The following is a 17,639-nucleotide window of genomic DNA, read 5'->3' as shown; positions in this document are numbered from 1 at the left end:
AAGAGGCCTAACTAAGTTATAAAATACGATCTTAGAGTGTTAGACTTGAGCAAGGCAATTCAGAGAAACAGGTTGTATGTAGAAAGGAGTCAGGTGTGTGTGTGCCACAGCGACTTTTCCACACAATAAACAAACAAGCTCATTCTTGAGAAACTTGAGAATGACCCAGGGTATAACATCATGTCGTCTTGTAACTGTACACCAAACATAGTGATCATGAACAGTGACGATATATGATTTGGAAATGTTAAGTGCACATTTGGACTCACAGGTGTTTGGCTTATCTGTATGACATCATAGTTGTATTTATAATAATCCTCAACATCTCATCTTTTTAAAATACACTGAACAAAAATATAAACGCAACATGCAACAATTTCAAAGATTTTACTGAGTTACAATTCATATAAGGAAATTCATTATGCCCATATCTATGGATTTCACATGACTGGGAATACAGATATGTATCTGTTAGTGATAGATACCTTTAAAAAAGGTAAGGGCGTGGATCAGAAAACCAGTCAGTATCTGGTGTGACCACCATTTGCCTCATGCAGTGCTACACATCTCCTTTGTATAGAGTTGATCAGGCTGTTGATTGTGGCCTGTTGTTCCACTCCTCTTCAATGGCTGTGTGAAGTTGCTGGATATTGGCGGGAACTGCAACACTCTGTTGTACACGTCTGGTGAGTATGAAGGCCATGGAAGAACTAGGACTTTTTCAGCTTCCAGGAATTGTGTACATATCCTTGGGCCGTGCATTATCATGCTGAAATATGCGGTAAAATGAATGGCACGACAATGGGCCTCAGGATCTCGTCACGGTATCTCTGTGCATTAAATGCAATTGTGTTTGTTGTCCGTAGCTTATGCCTGCCCGTACCATAACCCCACCGCCATCAGCAAACCGCTCGCCCCCAACGCCATACACGCTGTCTGCCATCTGCCCGGTACAGTTAAAACCGGGAACAGCACACTTCTCCAGCGTGCCAGTGGCCATCGAAGGTGAGCATTTGTCCACTGAAGTCAGTTACGACGCCGAACTGCAGTCAGGTCAAGACCCTGGTGAGGATGACGAGCACAGTTCGTGCAGAAATTCTTCGGTAGTACAAACCCACAGTTTGTTTCACCAGCTGTCCGGGTGGCTGGTCTCAGACGATCCCGCAGGTGAAGAATCCGGATATGGAGGTCCTGGGCTGGCTTGGTTACACATGGCCTGCTCTTCTGAGTCTCGTTGAACATACTGCCAAATTCTCGAAAATGTGTTGGAGGCGGCTTATGTTAGAAAATGAACATTCAATTCTCTGGCAATAGCTCTGGTGGACATTCCTGCAGTCAACATGCCAATTGCACGCTCCCTTAAAACTTGAGACATTGGCCTCCCGAGTGGTGCAGCGGTCTAAGGCACTTCATCGCAGTGCTTGAGGTGTCACTACAGACCTGGGTTCAATCCCAGGCTGTGTCACAACCGGCCGTGATCGGGAGACCCATAGGGCGGTTCACAATTGGCCCAGCATCGTCCGGGTTAGGGGAGGGTTTGGCTGGCTCCATGCCGTCATGACACCAGAGAGGAGAGCAGAGGACATGAGGAGGGGAAATGGGGAGACTGTGGTAGCTGTGTCCGTTGGCCCACAGTAGAAACTGCAAGCTGTCATTAGTAGGCTGTTGATTGGAGAATAAGGCCTGTACCTTTCTAATCAGCTGTTTTGCATGCTATTCCTGATATAGCCTAGCTCTGTCTGTCGGGGGGGGATTCGACTGCATGTTTTGGATTAGCTCCCTGGTGTTGTGAGTGAAAGATTCGAAGAGGAGGACTCAGTAAAGAGTGAGCCTGTGCTGTACTGTGTTTGTGGTGTCCCAGCCCAGTGGACTGTATGTGTTTAGACCCGTCTCTCTAAGGGCCCTGCTGCCTGCTATACAGACACACCCACGAGGACCAATCCTCCTTTCCTCCTCGCCCTGCGCCTGGGGACACACTGTGGTGGTGTGATGGTAAAGATCATTATGACACGTACTGCAATCATGGCGTGCTCACACACATTTGTGCCCATTTGCAAATATGCACTCACGCATGCCGGGCGCCATAATGGCATGCACACATTTTTATGGATTGTAATATTTGTATGTGTGCTCACCAAATCTCTCTCTTTCTGTCTGTTGTTGCACAGGGATTGGCTGAATAGCGAGAGACGCTCCCCTGCCACCGAGGACACTCTGCAGATGAGAGGTGGTCGTCTGCCAGTCCAAACTGCCCAAAAGACCTTCTCCCCATCCGTCCTCACCTAAGATGGCTTCCCACGGCCTTCTCCTGCACTGGAACGGACTGGAGCAGAGCTGCACCCTACCATGGTGATCATCTTCTCAAAAACACTGGAAAAGAAGAAAGGTGGCGATCATGTAAGGGCTAAGGACACTGAATATTTGCTGCTGGTAAGTAAAACTCTGCTAGCTAGACCTAAAACTAAAGTAGTGTAACAAGTACCTTACAGGTGCCTCTCTCTCCACCGGCCTTGGAAACATGAGACCTGGGCTTTCTTCTCTACAATATAGTCTATTGTAGTTTTTGGCAGGGTGCTCGCTATCAAGGTCTTAACTTCATATGGCCTCTACGTTGGTCCTTCTAAATAAATAGTATATTATTCTACCTCAGCGTTCAAATCAAGCAATTTGGGTACTGAAATGGGGCCAATTTGAGTAGTTTTACCTCTTTATAACCCTCATTGTGTACTGTAAGGTGTCTAGCAGTTCTGAATGCTGATATTACACTGTATTGCTGTGACTCCCAGTAACGTTAATGACTCTGCTGCTTTCCCCTATTTCTCTATGAGCCAGCCTGCACCACCCTGCTTGTTATTTTCTCTGAGTTGTTCTATATGTTCCAGGATGAACAGGGTAGGTGTGTGTGTGTGTGTGTGTGTGTGTGTGTGTGTGTGAGCGCGCGCACTCCTTCGTGTTCGATGCCTGAAAAGTTATGTACCGACATGTTTGGAGTCTGAGTAAATGAGCCTAGTCTAAGCCATGTCCTCTTTGTCTGTTTTTCCCTGTCTATCCCTCCATCTGTCTGTCAACAGCGTCAGCGCCACACCATGAGCAGAGGGACTACCCTCTTCTCCTGTGGCACTGTGGGTGAGTGCATCCCTCTCCCCTTCACTCAGACTCCGTTGTCCTCCCCATAACGTTTCTTATTGTCTCCTCTTAGGCTTTATTGACACGGGCTGTTGTGGAAACTGGTTGAATTGAACATCTGCTTTTCATGTCCTCCGTGCTTTTCATAAAAACGGTCTCATTATTTGTTCCCATTCGCTCGCGTTCATTTCCTTTGTCTTGTTCACCAGCTTGATGCCTCGTTACAAGCTCTCCTATAACTGTTTCTGCTGATCCCCCTTCTGTCTCTCGTCTCGCCCTCATGTCTGGTGTGCACCTGCCGTCGCACAGAGCTGTGTACTGCACTCATGGGACTTAACTGTAACTGCGTGTTGTTTTGCCTTTGTCAATGGTTCCCCTTTGGCTCGGTGAATGTCACGCTCCTTACCCCGCCCGTGTTAAAAGACAAGCTACTGTAAATAAGAGTCCCATTGGGCCCGCCCTGTCGTCTGTTCAGTGTACCCGCGAGGGGTTAACACAAAGGGATGCACGTCCTACAACTGCTGTATCTACTGTTACAGCTGACATCACAAGACGTGTTATATATACTATTATATGGCTTCAGGTGGGATTTCAGTCCTTTTTCAACATATTTTTCACTGGGCTAGGTGAACCTTTTAGATGTTTTCTCCTGTTGTTATTTTGTATTCTAGACATTCTTGTCAGGTCATGTCGGCCCCGTTTGTTGTTTTTTTTGGACTGAAACAAAGACTTCTGCCCACCAAAAATGGAGAGAAGCATTTGAAGGGATGGGTTTGGACAGGGGTGGGCCACTTGCTGCCAATTGTGTATCAATAGAGTTCTGTGTTAGTTTTGAGCTCAGTAGTGGCTAAGTTAGCTAGAACCAGTGTGGTAGGTGTTTTGCCTGTGATGCGTAATGTTGGCGTAGTCGTTTGTCAAATTCGGTCTGAATTTAAACCAATCATTGGTGTAGGAAGCCATCCACCTTCACAGAATAATAAGCCTAGCTAGCCTATCCTGCTAACCAAACCAGCTGTCAGACTAAGACACATTTCCCCTGGGATGGCTGCTACCATTATGTTAGGTAGCAATAAGCTGTGCTTAGCAAAGAGATGTTGAGAAGCAGTGAAGGGAATACCCAGACACCTAGCTTGCTCTCTGCCAACATTCATAGGACTTTTTGAAGTTTTCGTTCAGTCTTCACTTCACTTTTCAGTCTGAGAAAAACCCATCAACAGTCAATCAAGTGGTATAGCATTGGCCGGTTCATTGACCTGAATGTCATTGTTTGTTTTGTGACTGGTAGGGGTGTTGGGCAAACACCACCGTGCCACTGTTACCCTAGGCCTGCTCGTGTCAAGTTTTGTTAGCTAAGCGTTCTGTGACAACTGCAATGCTATATAATACAACATCTGATTTGATTAATGACACACTGCCAGGTTGCTTTTATAATCCTGTACTACCAAAAAGCTCAGGCTATTGCCCTGCCAGCCACTATGCAACTGAAAGGTCTACCCAACTCAGGAGCTAGCAGCTCTGTTCCAGCAGGTAGTGTTCTGTCAAGCAGTGCAGCCTGGGTCGATCCAATCCCCTGTCTGTAGCTAGCCATTCTTCTACTATCCTGTCTCGAACCACCTTAACCGAGCATCTAGACCTTGAGTGATGCGCTTCATCTCTCTCTATTAAAACTCCTACCGATGTGACCATACTCGCTTCACACGGTATTGTCTCTAACCAAGAGCTGCTACTGCTGGCCTATTCTCCCTCTGGCCTCAGGCTGCTTACTGTCTATTGTTTTCTGTTGTGTGGTGTGCGTGTGCGTTTTGTTGTACGTGTGGTTATTTACTGGGTTGATCATCCTAACGCGCATACGCGAAGAAGCTGCACACGGCACCTCACCCTGGGAGTTTAGCCCTGCTGTCCATTTCATTATTGTTTCACATGAAGCTAGCCTCTAGAGGAGATGAAGTGGGATTTTTCACAACTCTGTTAGATGGCATAAGGGGCCTTATGTTCTTAGAGGGGACAGGCAATAAGGAGGAGCATTATAAGGTGTTATGGTAGTAATGATTTCAGCTTAGGCCCCTGATACAATAACGTTCCATCTGTTCTGTCCTGATTTATATGCCCACTTTTTGATTGCATTTTGTCAAATTAAATGATATGTCTAAGTGTTCGTTCATATGTGTGTGTTTGTATGTTTATAAGTGTGTCCATGTGTTCCAGAGGCAGACAGGTGGCTGGACCTTGGCCGAGGCTGTGCCATCCAGCGAGGGACGCCCTGCGAGTCCGGCGCCAGTCTGGAGAGCCTGTGGGACGTTCTGCCTGAGGAGTGCCAGCGGAGGAGCCTGGTCTGGGGCCACGAGGTTGGCCCTGCCTCCACCATCACCAGCCTCATTCGAGACCTTAACCTGGGCGATGCCAAGCTGGCAGCCACCCAGTCCCTGGCCCTCGCCAACTCCACTTCAACCTCTACGGCACCCCCTAGCAAGCGCCAGTGCCGCTCGCTCTCCTTCTCTGAAGAATTTGGTGGCTGCCGGTCTTCATGGAGACCTCAGGTGTCGCGAGTGTGGACGGCGGTGGAGAAGAGGAGGTGCCACAGTGGGGGGAGTGTGCATCGCTGCTCTGGAGGAGGTGGTATAGGAGGTAGTGGAGGTTTTTCAGGGGGTCATTTTCCTGCCATGCAGCGGAGCTCCAGTTTCAGCCTGCCCTCCCGCTCCAACAACCCCACAGACGGCGCTCTGGAGTTGCCCTGCTTCACCCAGCGCCTGCCCCTTCACCCCCTGTTCACTGCCTCCCCTACCTCCCCCTCCCACCACCACTACCACCACTCCCTCAGGCCCCTCTCCTTGTCCCATGAGCAGATCAGCCTGCCAGAGCACCACAGGGAGGGGGCCAGCTCCCCGGACTTCACCCAAGAGATGGGGAGACGTGCTGGACAGAGAGCAGGGGGGACTGGGGGCCTGTCCCGGAGCAAGTCCCAGCCCTGCGTCCTGAACGATAAAAAGATTGGCATGAAGCGCAGGAGGCCAGAGGATGCACAGGAACCACGGCCCTCCCTGGACCTGGCCAAGATGACCCAGGTTAGTAGCCACTGAGACACACACACACCCCAATGGTCTGTCAAGAGTGTCTGCCCATACCAAATGACTGAAAGGCAACTGTAGATCAAAACATATGAGTGGATTTTGATTATGTTATGATGACTCAGACATTTCACAGAGCTTTATCCTTGTTTACTCATCTCGATTAAGAATAGATCAAGTTTCATCCAAGTCTTTACACAGCTTTAATACCTTTAATAACCTGAGTACATAAGGTTAGATCAGGCCAAACAAAATGACTAACAAAGGAATACTTCTGTTCAGAGATGGGGAACGTTCAAGGCTTCTTTCTCTGTGTCTGATCTGGCGGGGGATTAAAACAGGCTGCATTACGTTTTCTGGGTCAGTGGTTTGTAGCGCAGAGGGTAAGTGTTTTCAAGCCTCCCCTTTGGGAAGTGGCATTAACTAAGGAGCATTTCTTGTGTTCCGTCATGCTTCACACTGCCGTGCTCTACCACACTCGGCTCCGGTTATCATTTCATTGACTGTTGGGTAAACACACGATGCAAAGGTTGAACCCACACAGTCCACTTCCCTGCCTACATTTATAGCTGGATCGCATTCTGCCTGGCCTGGGGGAGGCTTGTTTGTGCTTGTGTAATGTCAGAGGAAGTCGTGGAACTGCTCTGTGATTACTACTTGATGGCTCCATATAGAATGGATGGATAGCCTACTGGATACGGTCTAATTTTGCACATTGATCAGACGTTGAACGCAGCCAATTAATGTTGAGACAGCACTATATGCAGTCTTCAATGACCCAAGACTTGCCTGGCTCACTTGGCTGTATCCCTCTGACCAATGCGTCTCCCTTGAGAATGAGCTGACATATAACACAGTTTGGAATTAAATCCAGCGCATGTAGGGCTCCTCCAGGACTAGCACAGTGTAAACACTGATGAAGCTAGCTGATATTACTGTGTGCCTCTCCGCCCCTCTCAACCCTGCTCAGAGGTCCCCTGTCCTCTCTAGAGATCTCTAAATCTGTCCTAGAAAGCATCCAACCTCAACCCCCCACCCCTTCCTGTTCTCTTCCCCCTCTCGAAGAAACTGTTCCTAGCCATGCTAAGGGTATAGCCAAGGTTGAATCAACAAGTGTTCAGTAATGGAGCCTAGCATGTTTCCTATGTCCATGCCAGCCGCTAAGAGAGGAAAACCAAGAGCATTTTCATTATCCACACCAGTTACCTCCTCTCTCTGGAATTCCCCAGTATGCCTCTCCAATGGCTCACAGGCTTTTCTTTTGGCATCGAGACTACCCGAATGGAGTCTACTTTTTTATAACCTTGTTTTTGTTTTGGGTTGGGATTGCTCGACTGCGCTTTAGCGTTGTGTGAGGAGGACTGATGAGATCGCGTGGTGTGGGTTTGATCAGTAGTTTCAAGCCTCACACGCATGAAACCAGATATCCACTTACCGGTATTTACTCTCTCACAACACAAAATACTGTAGGTCACAAAAGCACACTGACACATAGATACACAAACACATTGTCACAGATGCACACACCCAAACTCAGTCACTCTCAGTCAAACTCAGTCCTGGTGAGTATAGTAAGGTTTAGGTAAGGTAATGAGTCTGACCCAGTACAATAAACTTACATTTCATTTACATTTTAGTCATTTAGCAGACTCTCTTATCCATAGCGATTTACAGTTAGTGCATTCGTCTTAAGATAGCTAGGTGGGATAACCACATATCACAGTCATAGTAAGTACATTTCCCCTGAATACAGTAGCCATCAGCAAAGTCAGAGCTAGTAAGGGGGGAAAAGGCAAGTGTGTGTGTGTTAAATTACAAAAGGCTTTTTTGGGGGGGGGGGGGGGTATTTAAGGTACTCTTCGAAGAGGTAGGCTTTCAGATGTTTTCTGCTTGGCTGCTATACTGAAACACAAGCAGAAACAGTCTGTATACAGCACTGCAGATGTACTGTAGCTCCATAGAACTGTACTGTATGTATTAAACTATGAATATGGTTGTTATTGTTGTACTGATTATTAGGTCATCATTAGTTACCACTGCCACAAAGTCATCATTTTGGCTAAACCCTGCCTATTTCCACAATCTCTCTTCTTAAACCTAAACTTAACCACACTGCTAACCTTATGCCTAACCTTAAATGAAGGGCCGAAAAGCACATTTTTGTTTTAATTCGTTTTTACTATATAACCAATTTGGACTTTGTGGCTGTGATACTGTAACTAGTGACAACGTTTGTAATGCAGGTTTAGGGGCGAGGGGTACGCCAGACCCAGAGAGGTGTAGTGGTCTCTGGATGAGGACAGATAAGGAGTGTTAACTGCTGGTTGGTAAAAAGGAAGTGTGAAGCCGGAGATTTTAGGCTGGTTACAAAATGTGTTCTGCCTGACATTAAGAGGGAATGAATGGAAAAGAGGGAATGTTTGGAATAGACTCGATTGTATGGGATTCTGTCCTCTCCAATCCAAGTTGGATTGGTGGAGGAATCATTGAATTGTCTTTTAATTGAGATGTTAATTTGTTATGTCACTCTGTTCATATTTATTGACCTTTTGGTTTGTGTGGGAAGCAACTCAGATTGACTTTAACGAGCATAATTGCATGAGAATGTGATTGCCCAATTCTCTCAGAGGCTGTTTTTACATGTGAAAGTGATTCAAAAGGGCAAATCCACCTTCAGTCACTATGGGTGTGTATGCATATGTCATGACGGTGAACATTAAAAGTGAATGCTTCTTCGTGTATGAGAGTTGGGCCTTACCCAGTGAATAACACACACACACACACACTCCACTCTGTGTAGAGAAACTAGGTGTGAGGTGTCAGGACTAGGTCTACCATGGATTGGTTAAATGGATCAAGGTGTTGCTGTTGCATCATGTAGACCTACCAACGCTCCTATGACCCGTCAAGACTACATCCAAGGGAACTACAGTGTTTGGCTACAGTGAGAATAAAATGTTTGTTATTCAGCAGGTGGAACATGTTGTACATCCATCCCCCTTGTGTTTTGGATCAAATGACTTGTATAATTTTTTTTTATAACTAAACCAAGATAGACCACAGCCTGTCGTTTCAAATGGGAACAAATGATTCATAGTGGGCAGAGCCAAGCACGGAGGTGGGCAGAGCCAAGCACGAGCTAGCGAGATCCTATTGGCGCGTTCTAGCATGCATGCGCATATTTCCGTTAGAGAATGCCTTCTTTGTGAAGTGAGCGTGTGCAATAACTCAATTTGCCTTTTCACTCCTTCTAAACAACACCATTTTTTTTTTTACTTTGGCAAAGAGTAAAGTCTACAAAACTTCGTCAACTCTGTAACATATTTTAGTTTTGGTAACAGAACATTTTATTGAGATCAAATATCATTCCATCTTCTCCCACTGCCGGCCACTGGGCTTCCCCTCAATACCATATTTGGTAGTGAGTGGAAACGCCAAGCGGATGCTTCACATTTATACATCCGGTGAAATATCTGTCTCATTGTTCTATCTGTGTTTGTATTATGTGTCCAGCGCATGTTGTAGATCAGAGATCATCAACTAGATTCAGGCGTGGGTCTATTTGTTTCTTGAACGGATGGTCTGGGGGCCAGAACATAATTACAAATCGTTTGTAGACCGCAAATTGATCTTGAGAAGCCCAAGCAGATATAATATTTGACTAAAACATAATAATTTCAAACCTTGCTTACATTTGCATACAATCACAAATACACAACATGACCAAAAGTATGTGGATACCTGCTTGTCGAACATTTAATTCCAAAATCATTAATATGGAGTTGGTCCCCCCTTTGCTGTGGGAAGGCTTTCCACTAGATGTTGGAACATTGCTGCAGGGATTCACTTCCATTCAGCCACAAGAGCATTCGTGAGGTTGGGCACTGATGTTGGGCGATTAGGCTTCGCTTGCAGTCGGCGTTCCAATTCATCCCAAAGGTGTTTGATGGGGATGAGGTCAGGGCTCTGTGCAGGCCAGTCAAGTTCTTCCACACCTATTTCGACAAACCATTTCTGTATGTAACTCGCTTTGTGCATGGGGGCATTTTCATGCTGAAACAGTAAAGGGCCTTCCCCAAACTGTTGGGGTAGGTAATGTGTTTCCACTGCTCCAGACTCTAATGGCAGCGAGCTTTACACCACTCCAACCGATGCTTGTCTTTGCGTATGGTGATCTTAGGCTTGTGTGCTGCTGCTCGGCCATGGAAACCCATTTCATGAACCTCCCGACTAACAGTTTTTGTGCTGATGTTGCTTCCAGAGGTAGTTTGGAACTCGGTAGTGAGTGTTGCAACCAAGAACAGACCTTTTTTATGCGCTTCAGCACTCGGCGGTCCCGTTCTTTGAGCTTGTGGCCTACCACTTCGCGGCTGAGCCGTTGTTGCTCCTAGACATTTCCACTTCACAATAACAGCACTTACTGTTGACCGGGGCAGCTCTAGCAGGACAGAAAGTTGACGAGCTGACTTGTTAGAAAGGTGAGATCCTGTGACGGTGCCACGTTATAAGTCACTGAGCTCTTCAGTAAGGCCATTCTACTGCCAATGTTTGTCTATGGAGATTGCATGGCTGTATGCTCGATTTGATACACCTTTCAGCAATGGATATGGCTGAAATAGCCGAATCCACTAATTTGAAGGGGTGTCCACTTTTGTATACTGTGCCTTCAGAAAGTATTCAGACCTTTTGATCTTTTCCAATTTTGTTAGGTTACAGCCTTATTCTAATTTTCTTTTTTTAAATCCTCAGTAATCTACACACAATCCTTCATAATGACAAAGCAAAAATTGTTTTATTTTTTTTAAATTTCAAATGTATTAAAAATAAAAAACAGATACCTTATTTACATAAGTATTTGGACCCTTTGCTATGAGACTCGAAATTGAGCTCAGGTGCATCTTGTTTCCATTGATCATCCTTGAGATGTTTCTACAACTTCATTGGAGGCTACCTGTGGTACCTGTGGAAAGGCACCTGTGGAAAGGCACCTGTGGAAAGGCACCTGTGGAAAGGAACACACCTGTCTATATAAGGTTCCACAGTTGACAATGCAGTTGACAATGCATGTCAGAGCAAAAACCAAGCCATGAGGTCAAAGGAATTGTCCCTAGAGCTCTGAGACAGGATTGTGTTGAGGCATAGATCTGGGGAAGGGTACCAAAACATTTCTGCAGCATTGAACGCAGTGGCCTCCATCATTCTTAAATGGAAGAAGTTTGGAACCACCAAGACTCTTCCTAGAGCTGGCCGCCCAGCCAACCTGAGCAATCGGGGGAGAAGGGCCTTGGTCAGGGAGGTGACCAAGATCCTGATGGTCACACTGATAGAGCGCTATAGTTCCTCTGTGGAGATGGGAGAGCCTTCCAGAAGGACAACCATCTCTGCAGCCCTCCACCAATCAGGCCTTTATGGTAGAGCTACCAGACTGAAGCCACTCCTCAGTAAAAGGCACATGACAGCCCGCTTGGAGTTTGCCAAAAGGCACCTAAAGACTCTCAGACCATGAGAAACAAGATTGTCTGGTCTGATGAAACCAAGATCGAACTCTTTGGCCTGAATGCCAAGTGTCACGTCTGGAGGAAACCTGGCACCATCCCTACGGTGAAGCGTGGTGGTGGCAGCATCATGCTGTGGGGATGTTTTTCAGCATCAGGGACTGGGAGACTAGTCAGAATCGAGGGAAAGATGAACGGAGCAAAGTAGAGAGAGATCCTTGATGAAAACCGGCTCTAGAACGCTCAGGACCTCAGACTGTGGCGAAGATAACACAGGAGTGGCTTCGGGACATGTCTCTGAATGTCCTTGAGTGGCCCAGTCAGAGCCCGGACTTGACCCCGATCAAACATCTCTGGAGAGACCTGAAAAAGGCTGTGCAGCAACGCTTCTCATCCAACCTGACAGAGCTTGAGAGTATCTGCAGAGAAAAATGGGAGAAACTCTCCAAATACAGGTGTGCCAAGCTTGTAGAGTCATACCCAAGAAGACACAAGGCTGTAATCGCTGCCAAAGGTGCTTCAACAAAGTACAGAGTAAAGGGTCTTAAATACTTATGTAAATGTGATATTTCAGCTTTATTTTTTAGCCAAAATTTCTAATAACCTCTTTTTGCTTTGTCATTATGTGATATTGTGTGTAGATTGAGGTGAAAAAAAACATTTTAATACATTTTATAATAATGTACTTTATAATAGAATACTTTCCGAAGGCACTGTATATAGTGTATATTCTATATATACTGCTCAAAAAAATAAAGGGAACACTTAAACAACACAATGTAACTCCAAGTCAATCACACTTTTGTGAAATCAAACTGTCCACTTAGGAAGCAACACTGATTGACAATAAATTTCACATGCTGTTGTGCAAATGGAATAGACAACAGGTGGAAATTATAGGCAATTAGCAAGATACAAGACACCCCCAATAAAGGAGTGGTTCTGCAGGTGGTGACCACAGACCACTTCTCAGTTCCTATGCTTCCTGGCTGATGTTTTGGTCACTTTTGAATGCTGGCGGTGCTTTCACTCTAGTGGTAGCATGAGACGGAGTCTACAACCCACACAAGTGGCTCAGGTAGTGCAGCTCATCCAGGATGGCACATCAATGCGAGCTGTGGCAAGAAGGTTTGCTGTGTCTGTCAGCGTAGTGTCCAGAGCATGGAGGCGCTACCAGGAGACAGGCCAGTACATCAGGAGACGTGGAGGAGGCCGTAGGAGGGCAACAACCCAGCAGCAGGACCGCTACCTCCGCCTTTGTGCAAGGAGGAGCAGGAGGAGCACTGCCAGAGCCCTGCAAAATGACCTCCAGCAGGCCACAAATGTGCATGTGTCTGCTCAAACGATCAGAAACAGACAGGTATGAGGGCCCGACATCCATAGGTGGGGGTTGTGCTTACAGCCCAACACCGTGCAGGACGTTTGGCATTTGCCAGAGAACACCAAGATTGGCAAATTCGCCACTTGCGCCCTGTGCTCTTCACAGATGAAAGCAGGTTCACACTGAGCACATGTGACAGATGTGACAGAGTCTGGAGACGCCTTGGAGAACGTTCTGCTGCCTGCAACATCTTCCAGCATGACCGGTTTGGGGGTGGGTCAGTCATGGTGTGGGGTGGCATTTCTTTGGGGGGGCCGCACAGCCCTCCATGTGCTCGCCAGAGGTAGCCTGACTGCCATTAGTAACCGAGATGAGATCCTCAGGCCCCTTGTGAGACCATTTGCTGGTGCGGTTGGCCCTGGGTTCTTCCTAATGCAAGACAATGCTAGACCTCATGTGGCTGGAGTGTGTCAGCAGTTCCTGCAAGAGGAAGGCATTGATGCTATGGACTGGCCCGCCCGTTCCCCAGACCTGAATCCAATTGAGCACATCTGGGACATCATGTCTCGCTCCATCCACCAACGCCACATTGCACCACAGACTGTCCAGGAGTTGGCGGATGCTTTAGTCCAGGTCTGGGAGGAGATCCCTCAGGAGACCATCCGCCACCTCATCAGGAGCATGTCCAGGCGTTGTAGGGAGGTCATACAGGCACGTGGAGGCCACACACACTACTGAGCCTCATTTTGACTTGTTTTAAGGACATTACATCAAAGTTGGATCAGCCTGTAGTGTGGTTTTCCACTTTAATTTTGAGTGTGACTCCAAATCCAGACCTCCATGGGTTGATAAATTGGATTTCCATTGATTATTTCTGTGTGATTTTGTTGTAAACACATTCAACTATGTAAAGAAAAAAGTATTTAATAAGATTATTTCATTCATTCAGATCTAGGATGTGTTATGTTAGTGATCCCTTTATTTTTTTGAGCAGTGTATTATGCGTGGGAATACTTGGGAATAGATTTCCAAAATTCAAATCACTTTGAGCTGATTTCCTGGTGTTTTTACAGTCTCTGTTATGTCCAACAATAACCAAAATAACATATGTTCCAGTCAAAAGTTTTGACACACCTACTCATTTAAGGGTTTTTCTTTATTTTCACTATTTTCTAAATTGTAGAATAATATTGAAGACATCAAAACTATGAAAGAACACATATGGAATCATGTAGTAACCAAAAAAGTGTTAAACAAATCAAAGTATATTTTATATTTGAGATTCTTCAAAGTAGCCACCCTTTGCATTGATGACAGCTTTGCACACTCTTTGCATTCAGCTTCACCTAGAATGCATTTTCAACCATCTTGAAGGAGTTCCCACATATGCTGAGCACTTGTTGGCTGCTTTTCCTTCACTCTGAGGTCCAATTTATTCCAAACCATCTCAATTGGGTTGAGGTCGGGTGATTATGGAGGCCAGGTCATCTGATGCAGCACTCCATCACCCTCCTTCTTGGTCAAATAGCCCTTACACAGCCTGGAGGTGTGTTGTGTCATTGTCCTGTTGAAAAACAAATTATAGGAGAAATTTGTCTTGGTGCCTAAAATTGAGAGCATCCTGTCGGGTTGTATCACCGCCTGGTACGGAAACTGCACCGCCCGCAATCGCAGGGCTCTCCAGAGGGTGGTGCGGTCTGCCGAAAGTATCACTGGGGGCAAACTACCTGCCCTCCAGGACACCTACAGCACCCGATATTAGGTTGTGTGTATTGTTGTGAATTGTTAGATATTACTGCACTGTTGGAGCTACACCCGCAATAACATCCGCTAAACATGTGTATGTGACAAATACAATTTGTTTTGATGAGAGCCAGTTTCATCATAGGGCTTGATGGTTTTTATGACTGCACTTGAAGAAACTTTCAAAGTTCTTGAAATGTTCCAGATTGACCAACCTTCATGTCTTAACCTCTCTGGGCCAGTGCGTCCCACCCACTCAACAGCCAGTGTAATCCCGTGGCGCGATATTCAAATACCTTAGAAATGCTATTACTTCAATTTCTCAAACATATGACTATTTTACACCATTTTAAAGACAAGACTCTCGTTAATCTAACCACACTGTCCGATTTCAAAAAGGCTTTACAACGAAAGCAAAACATTAGTTTATGTCAGCAGAGTACCCAGCCAGAAATAATCAGACACCCATTTTTCAAGCTAGCATATAATGTCACATAAACCCAAACCACAGCTAAATGCAGCACTAACCTTTGATGATCTTCATCAGATGACAATCCTAGGACATTATGTTATACAATACATGCATGTTTTGTTCAATCAAGTTCATATTTATATCAAAAACCAGCTTTTTACATTAGCATGTGACTAGCATTCCCACCGAACACTTCCGGTGAATTTACTAAATTACTCACGATAAACGTTCACAAAAAACATAACAATTATTTTAAGAATTATAGATACAGAACTCCTTTGCACTCGCTATGTCCGATTTTAAAATAGCTTTTCGGTGAAAGCACATTTTGCAATATTCTGAGTAGATAGCCCGGCATCACAGGCTAGCTATTTTGACACCCACCAAGTGTGGTACTCACCAAACTCCGATTTACTATTAGAAAAGTTTGATTACCTTTGCTGTCTTCGTCAGAATGCACTCCCAGGACTTCTACTTCAATAACAAATGTTGGTTTGGTTCCAAATAATCCATAGTTATATCCAAATAGCGGCGTTTTGTTTGTGCGTTCAAGACTATCCGATGGGTAAAGAAGGGTGACACGCCCGACGCGTTTCGTGACAAAAAAATTCTAAATATTCCATTACCGTACTTCGAAGCAATTTTTATGCTATTTTTCTCGTAAAAAAGCGATAATATTCCGACCGGGAGTTGTTGTTTTCGTTCAAAGAGAGAGAAAGTAAACATGGTGTCGGCTTGTGCACGCGCCTCCAGTCTCATTGTCCTCAGATCGACCACTTACAAAATGCGCTAATGTTTTTCAGCCAGGGCCTGCAAAGCCACCATTCATCTTTCTGGCACCATCTGATAGCCTATGGGAGCGTTAGAAAATGTCACGTCATGCCAGAGATCCCCTTTTTTGGTTAGAGATGATCAAGAATGGTCAGAGAGAGCGCTTCCTGTTTGGAATCTTCTCAGGTTTTGGCCTGCCAAATGAGTTCTGTTATACTCACAGACACCATTCAAACAGTTTTAGAAACTTTAGGGTGTTTTCTATCCAAATCAAACAATTATATGCATATTCTAGTTACTGGGCAGGAGTAGTATCCAGATTAAATCGGGTACGTTTTTTATCCGGCCGTGCAAATACTGCCCCCTATCCCCAACAGGTTAAAGTAATGATGGACTGTTGTTTCTCTTTGGTTATTTGAGCTGTTCTTGCCATAATATGGACTTGGTCTTTTACCAAATAGGGCTATCTTCTGTATGCCCAGCCTATCTTTTCACAACACAACTGATTGGCTCAAACGCATTAAGAAGGAAAGAAATTCCACAAATGAACTTTTAACAAGGCACACCTGTTAATTGTAATGCATTCCAGGTGACTACCTCATGAAGCTGGTTGAGAGAATGTCAAGAGTGTGCAAAGCTGCCATTAAGGCAAAGGGTGACTGCTTTGATGAATCTCAAATATAAATATATTTTGATTTGTTTAACACTATTTTGGTTACTACATGATTCCATGTGTTATTTCATAGTCTTGATGTCTTCACTATTATTCTACAATGTTGAAAATAGTAAAAAAATTAAGAAAAACCCTTGAATGAGTAGGTGTGTCCCAACTTTTGACTGGTACTGTGTGTGTGTGTGTGTGTGTGTGTGTGTGTATATATATATATATATATATATATATATATATATATATCCCTCAGCCATACTGATGCAATGGGGTGTGAATTGTGTGGATGTGTGTTGTGCTAATGGGCTAAGGCCCAGCCACCATGGGGAATTTGTGTGTGTCTGAGAGAACTTGCAGGGTAGAGAGAGGGGGTGTATTTATTTCTCCCTAAATCTCCCCTGCTGGCAGAGGGCTGGCAGAGGAGTCTTGTGGCCTATTAATATCTCCTCATTGGCCTGAGTTCAAGCTCATAAAATGAAGGGGGGCGCTCTCTATCCCTTCTCTCCTCCCCTCCATTTCTGGAATGATAGGCATGGCGAGCATAGCTGAGCTGCAGTCCTTGCGGGGTTGTGGGAACACCTAAGTGGGTGGGTGTGGTAGCGGGGTGTGGCGTGGGGCCCTGCTGTGACAGCAAACTATACACACATGCACACACAGGTAGATCTGCTAAACTAGTCATAGTCTGTCTGTCTGTCTGTCTGTCTGTCTGTCTGTCTGTCTGTCTGTCTGTCTGTCTGTCTGTCTGTCTGTCTGTCTGTCTGTGTCTGTCTGTCTGCCAGTTATGGGTTAAGCTCTACTTCCCTCCCTTCCTTTCCTGTCCCTCCCTGTTCTCTCCCTCCGTGTGCTGTCCTGTCCCTCCCTGTCATGCCCCTCCCTATCCTGTACTGTGCTGTCCTGTCCCTCCCTGTCCTCTCCCTCCCTGTCCTGTCCCTCCCTGTCCTGTCCCTCCCTGTCCTATCCCTCCCCATCCTGTCCCTCC

The 17,639-nt window shown here is 45.7% G+C and overlaps 1 protein-coding gene across 2 annotated transcripts in view; it reads left to right on the top strand.

Annotated features, from left to right (window-relative positions):
• LOC115193711 (protein FAM53B) overlaps positions 1 to 17,639 on the top strand; it is a 36,345-nt gene that overhangs the window by 14,170 nt on the left and 4,536 nt on the right. Inside the window, exons 1-4 of one of the 2 annotated variants that reach the window (XM_029752644.1) lie at positions 1,617 to 1,992; positions 2,169 to 2,430; positions 3,072 to 3,126; positions 5,332 to 6,188. In XM_029752644.1, coding sequence (XP_029608504.1) covers positions 2,347 to 2,430; positions 3,072 to 3,126; positions 5,332 to 6,188 — 996 coding nt within the window. In that variant the 5' untranslated portion in view covers positions 1,617 to 1,992; positions 2,169 to 2,346. Of the gene's footprint in view, positions 1 to 1,616; positions 1,993 to 2,168; positions 2,431 to 3,071; positions 3,127 to 5,331; positions 6,189 to 17,639 lie in introns of those variants that run through there. The other variant, XM_029752643.1, reaches the window with a different exon arrangement.

The sequence above is a fragment of the Salmo trutta genome, chromosome 5 (assembly GCF_901001165.1).
Source record: "Salmo trutta chromosome 5, fSalTru1.1, whole genome shotgun sequence".
In the NCBI taxonomy this organism is placed as follows: domain Eukaryota; kingdom Metazoa; phylum Chordata; class Actinopteri; order Salmoniformes; family Salmonidae; genus Salmo; species Salmo trutta.
The sequence above is the reverse complement of the archived record's forward strand: the minus strand, read 5'-3'. Positions and strand labels throughout refer to the sequence as shown.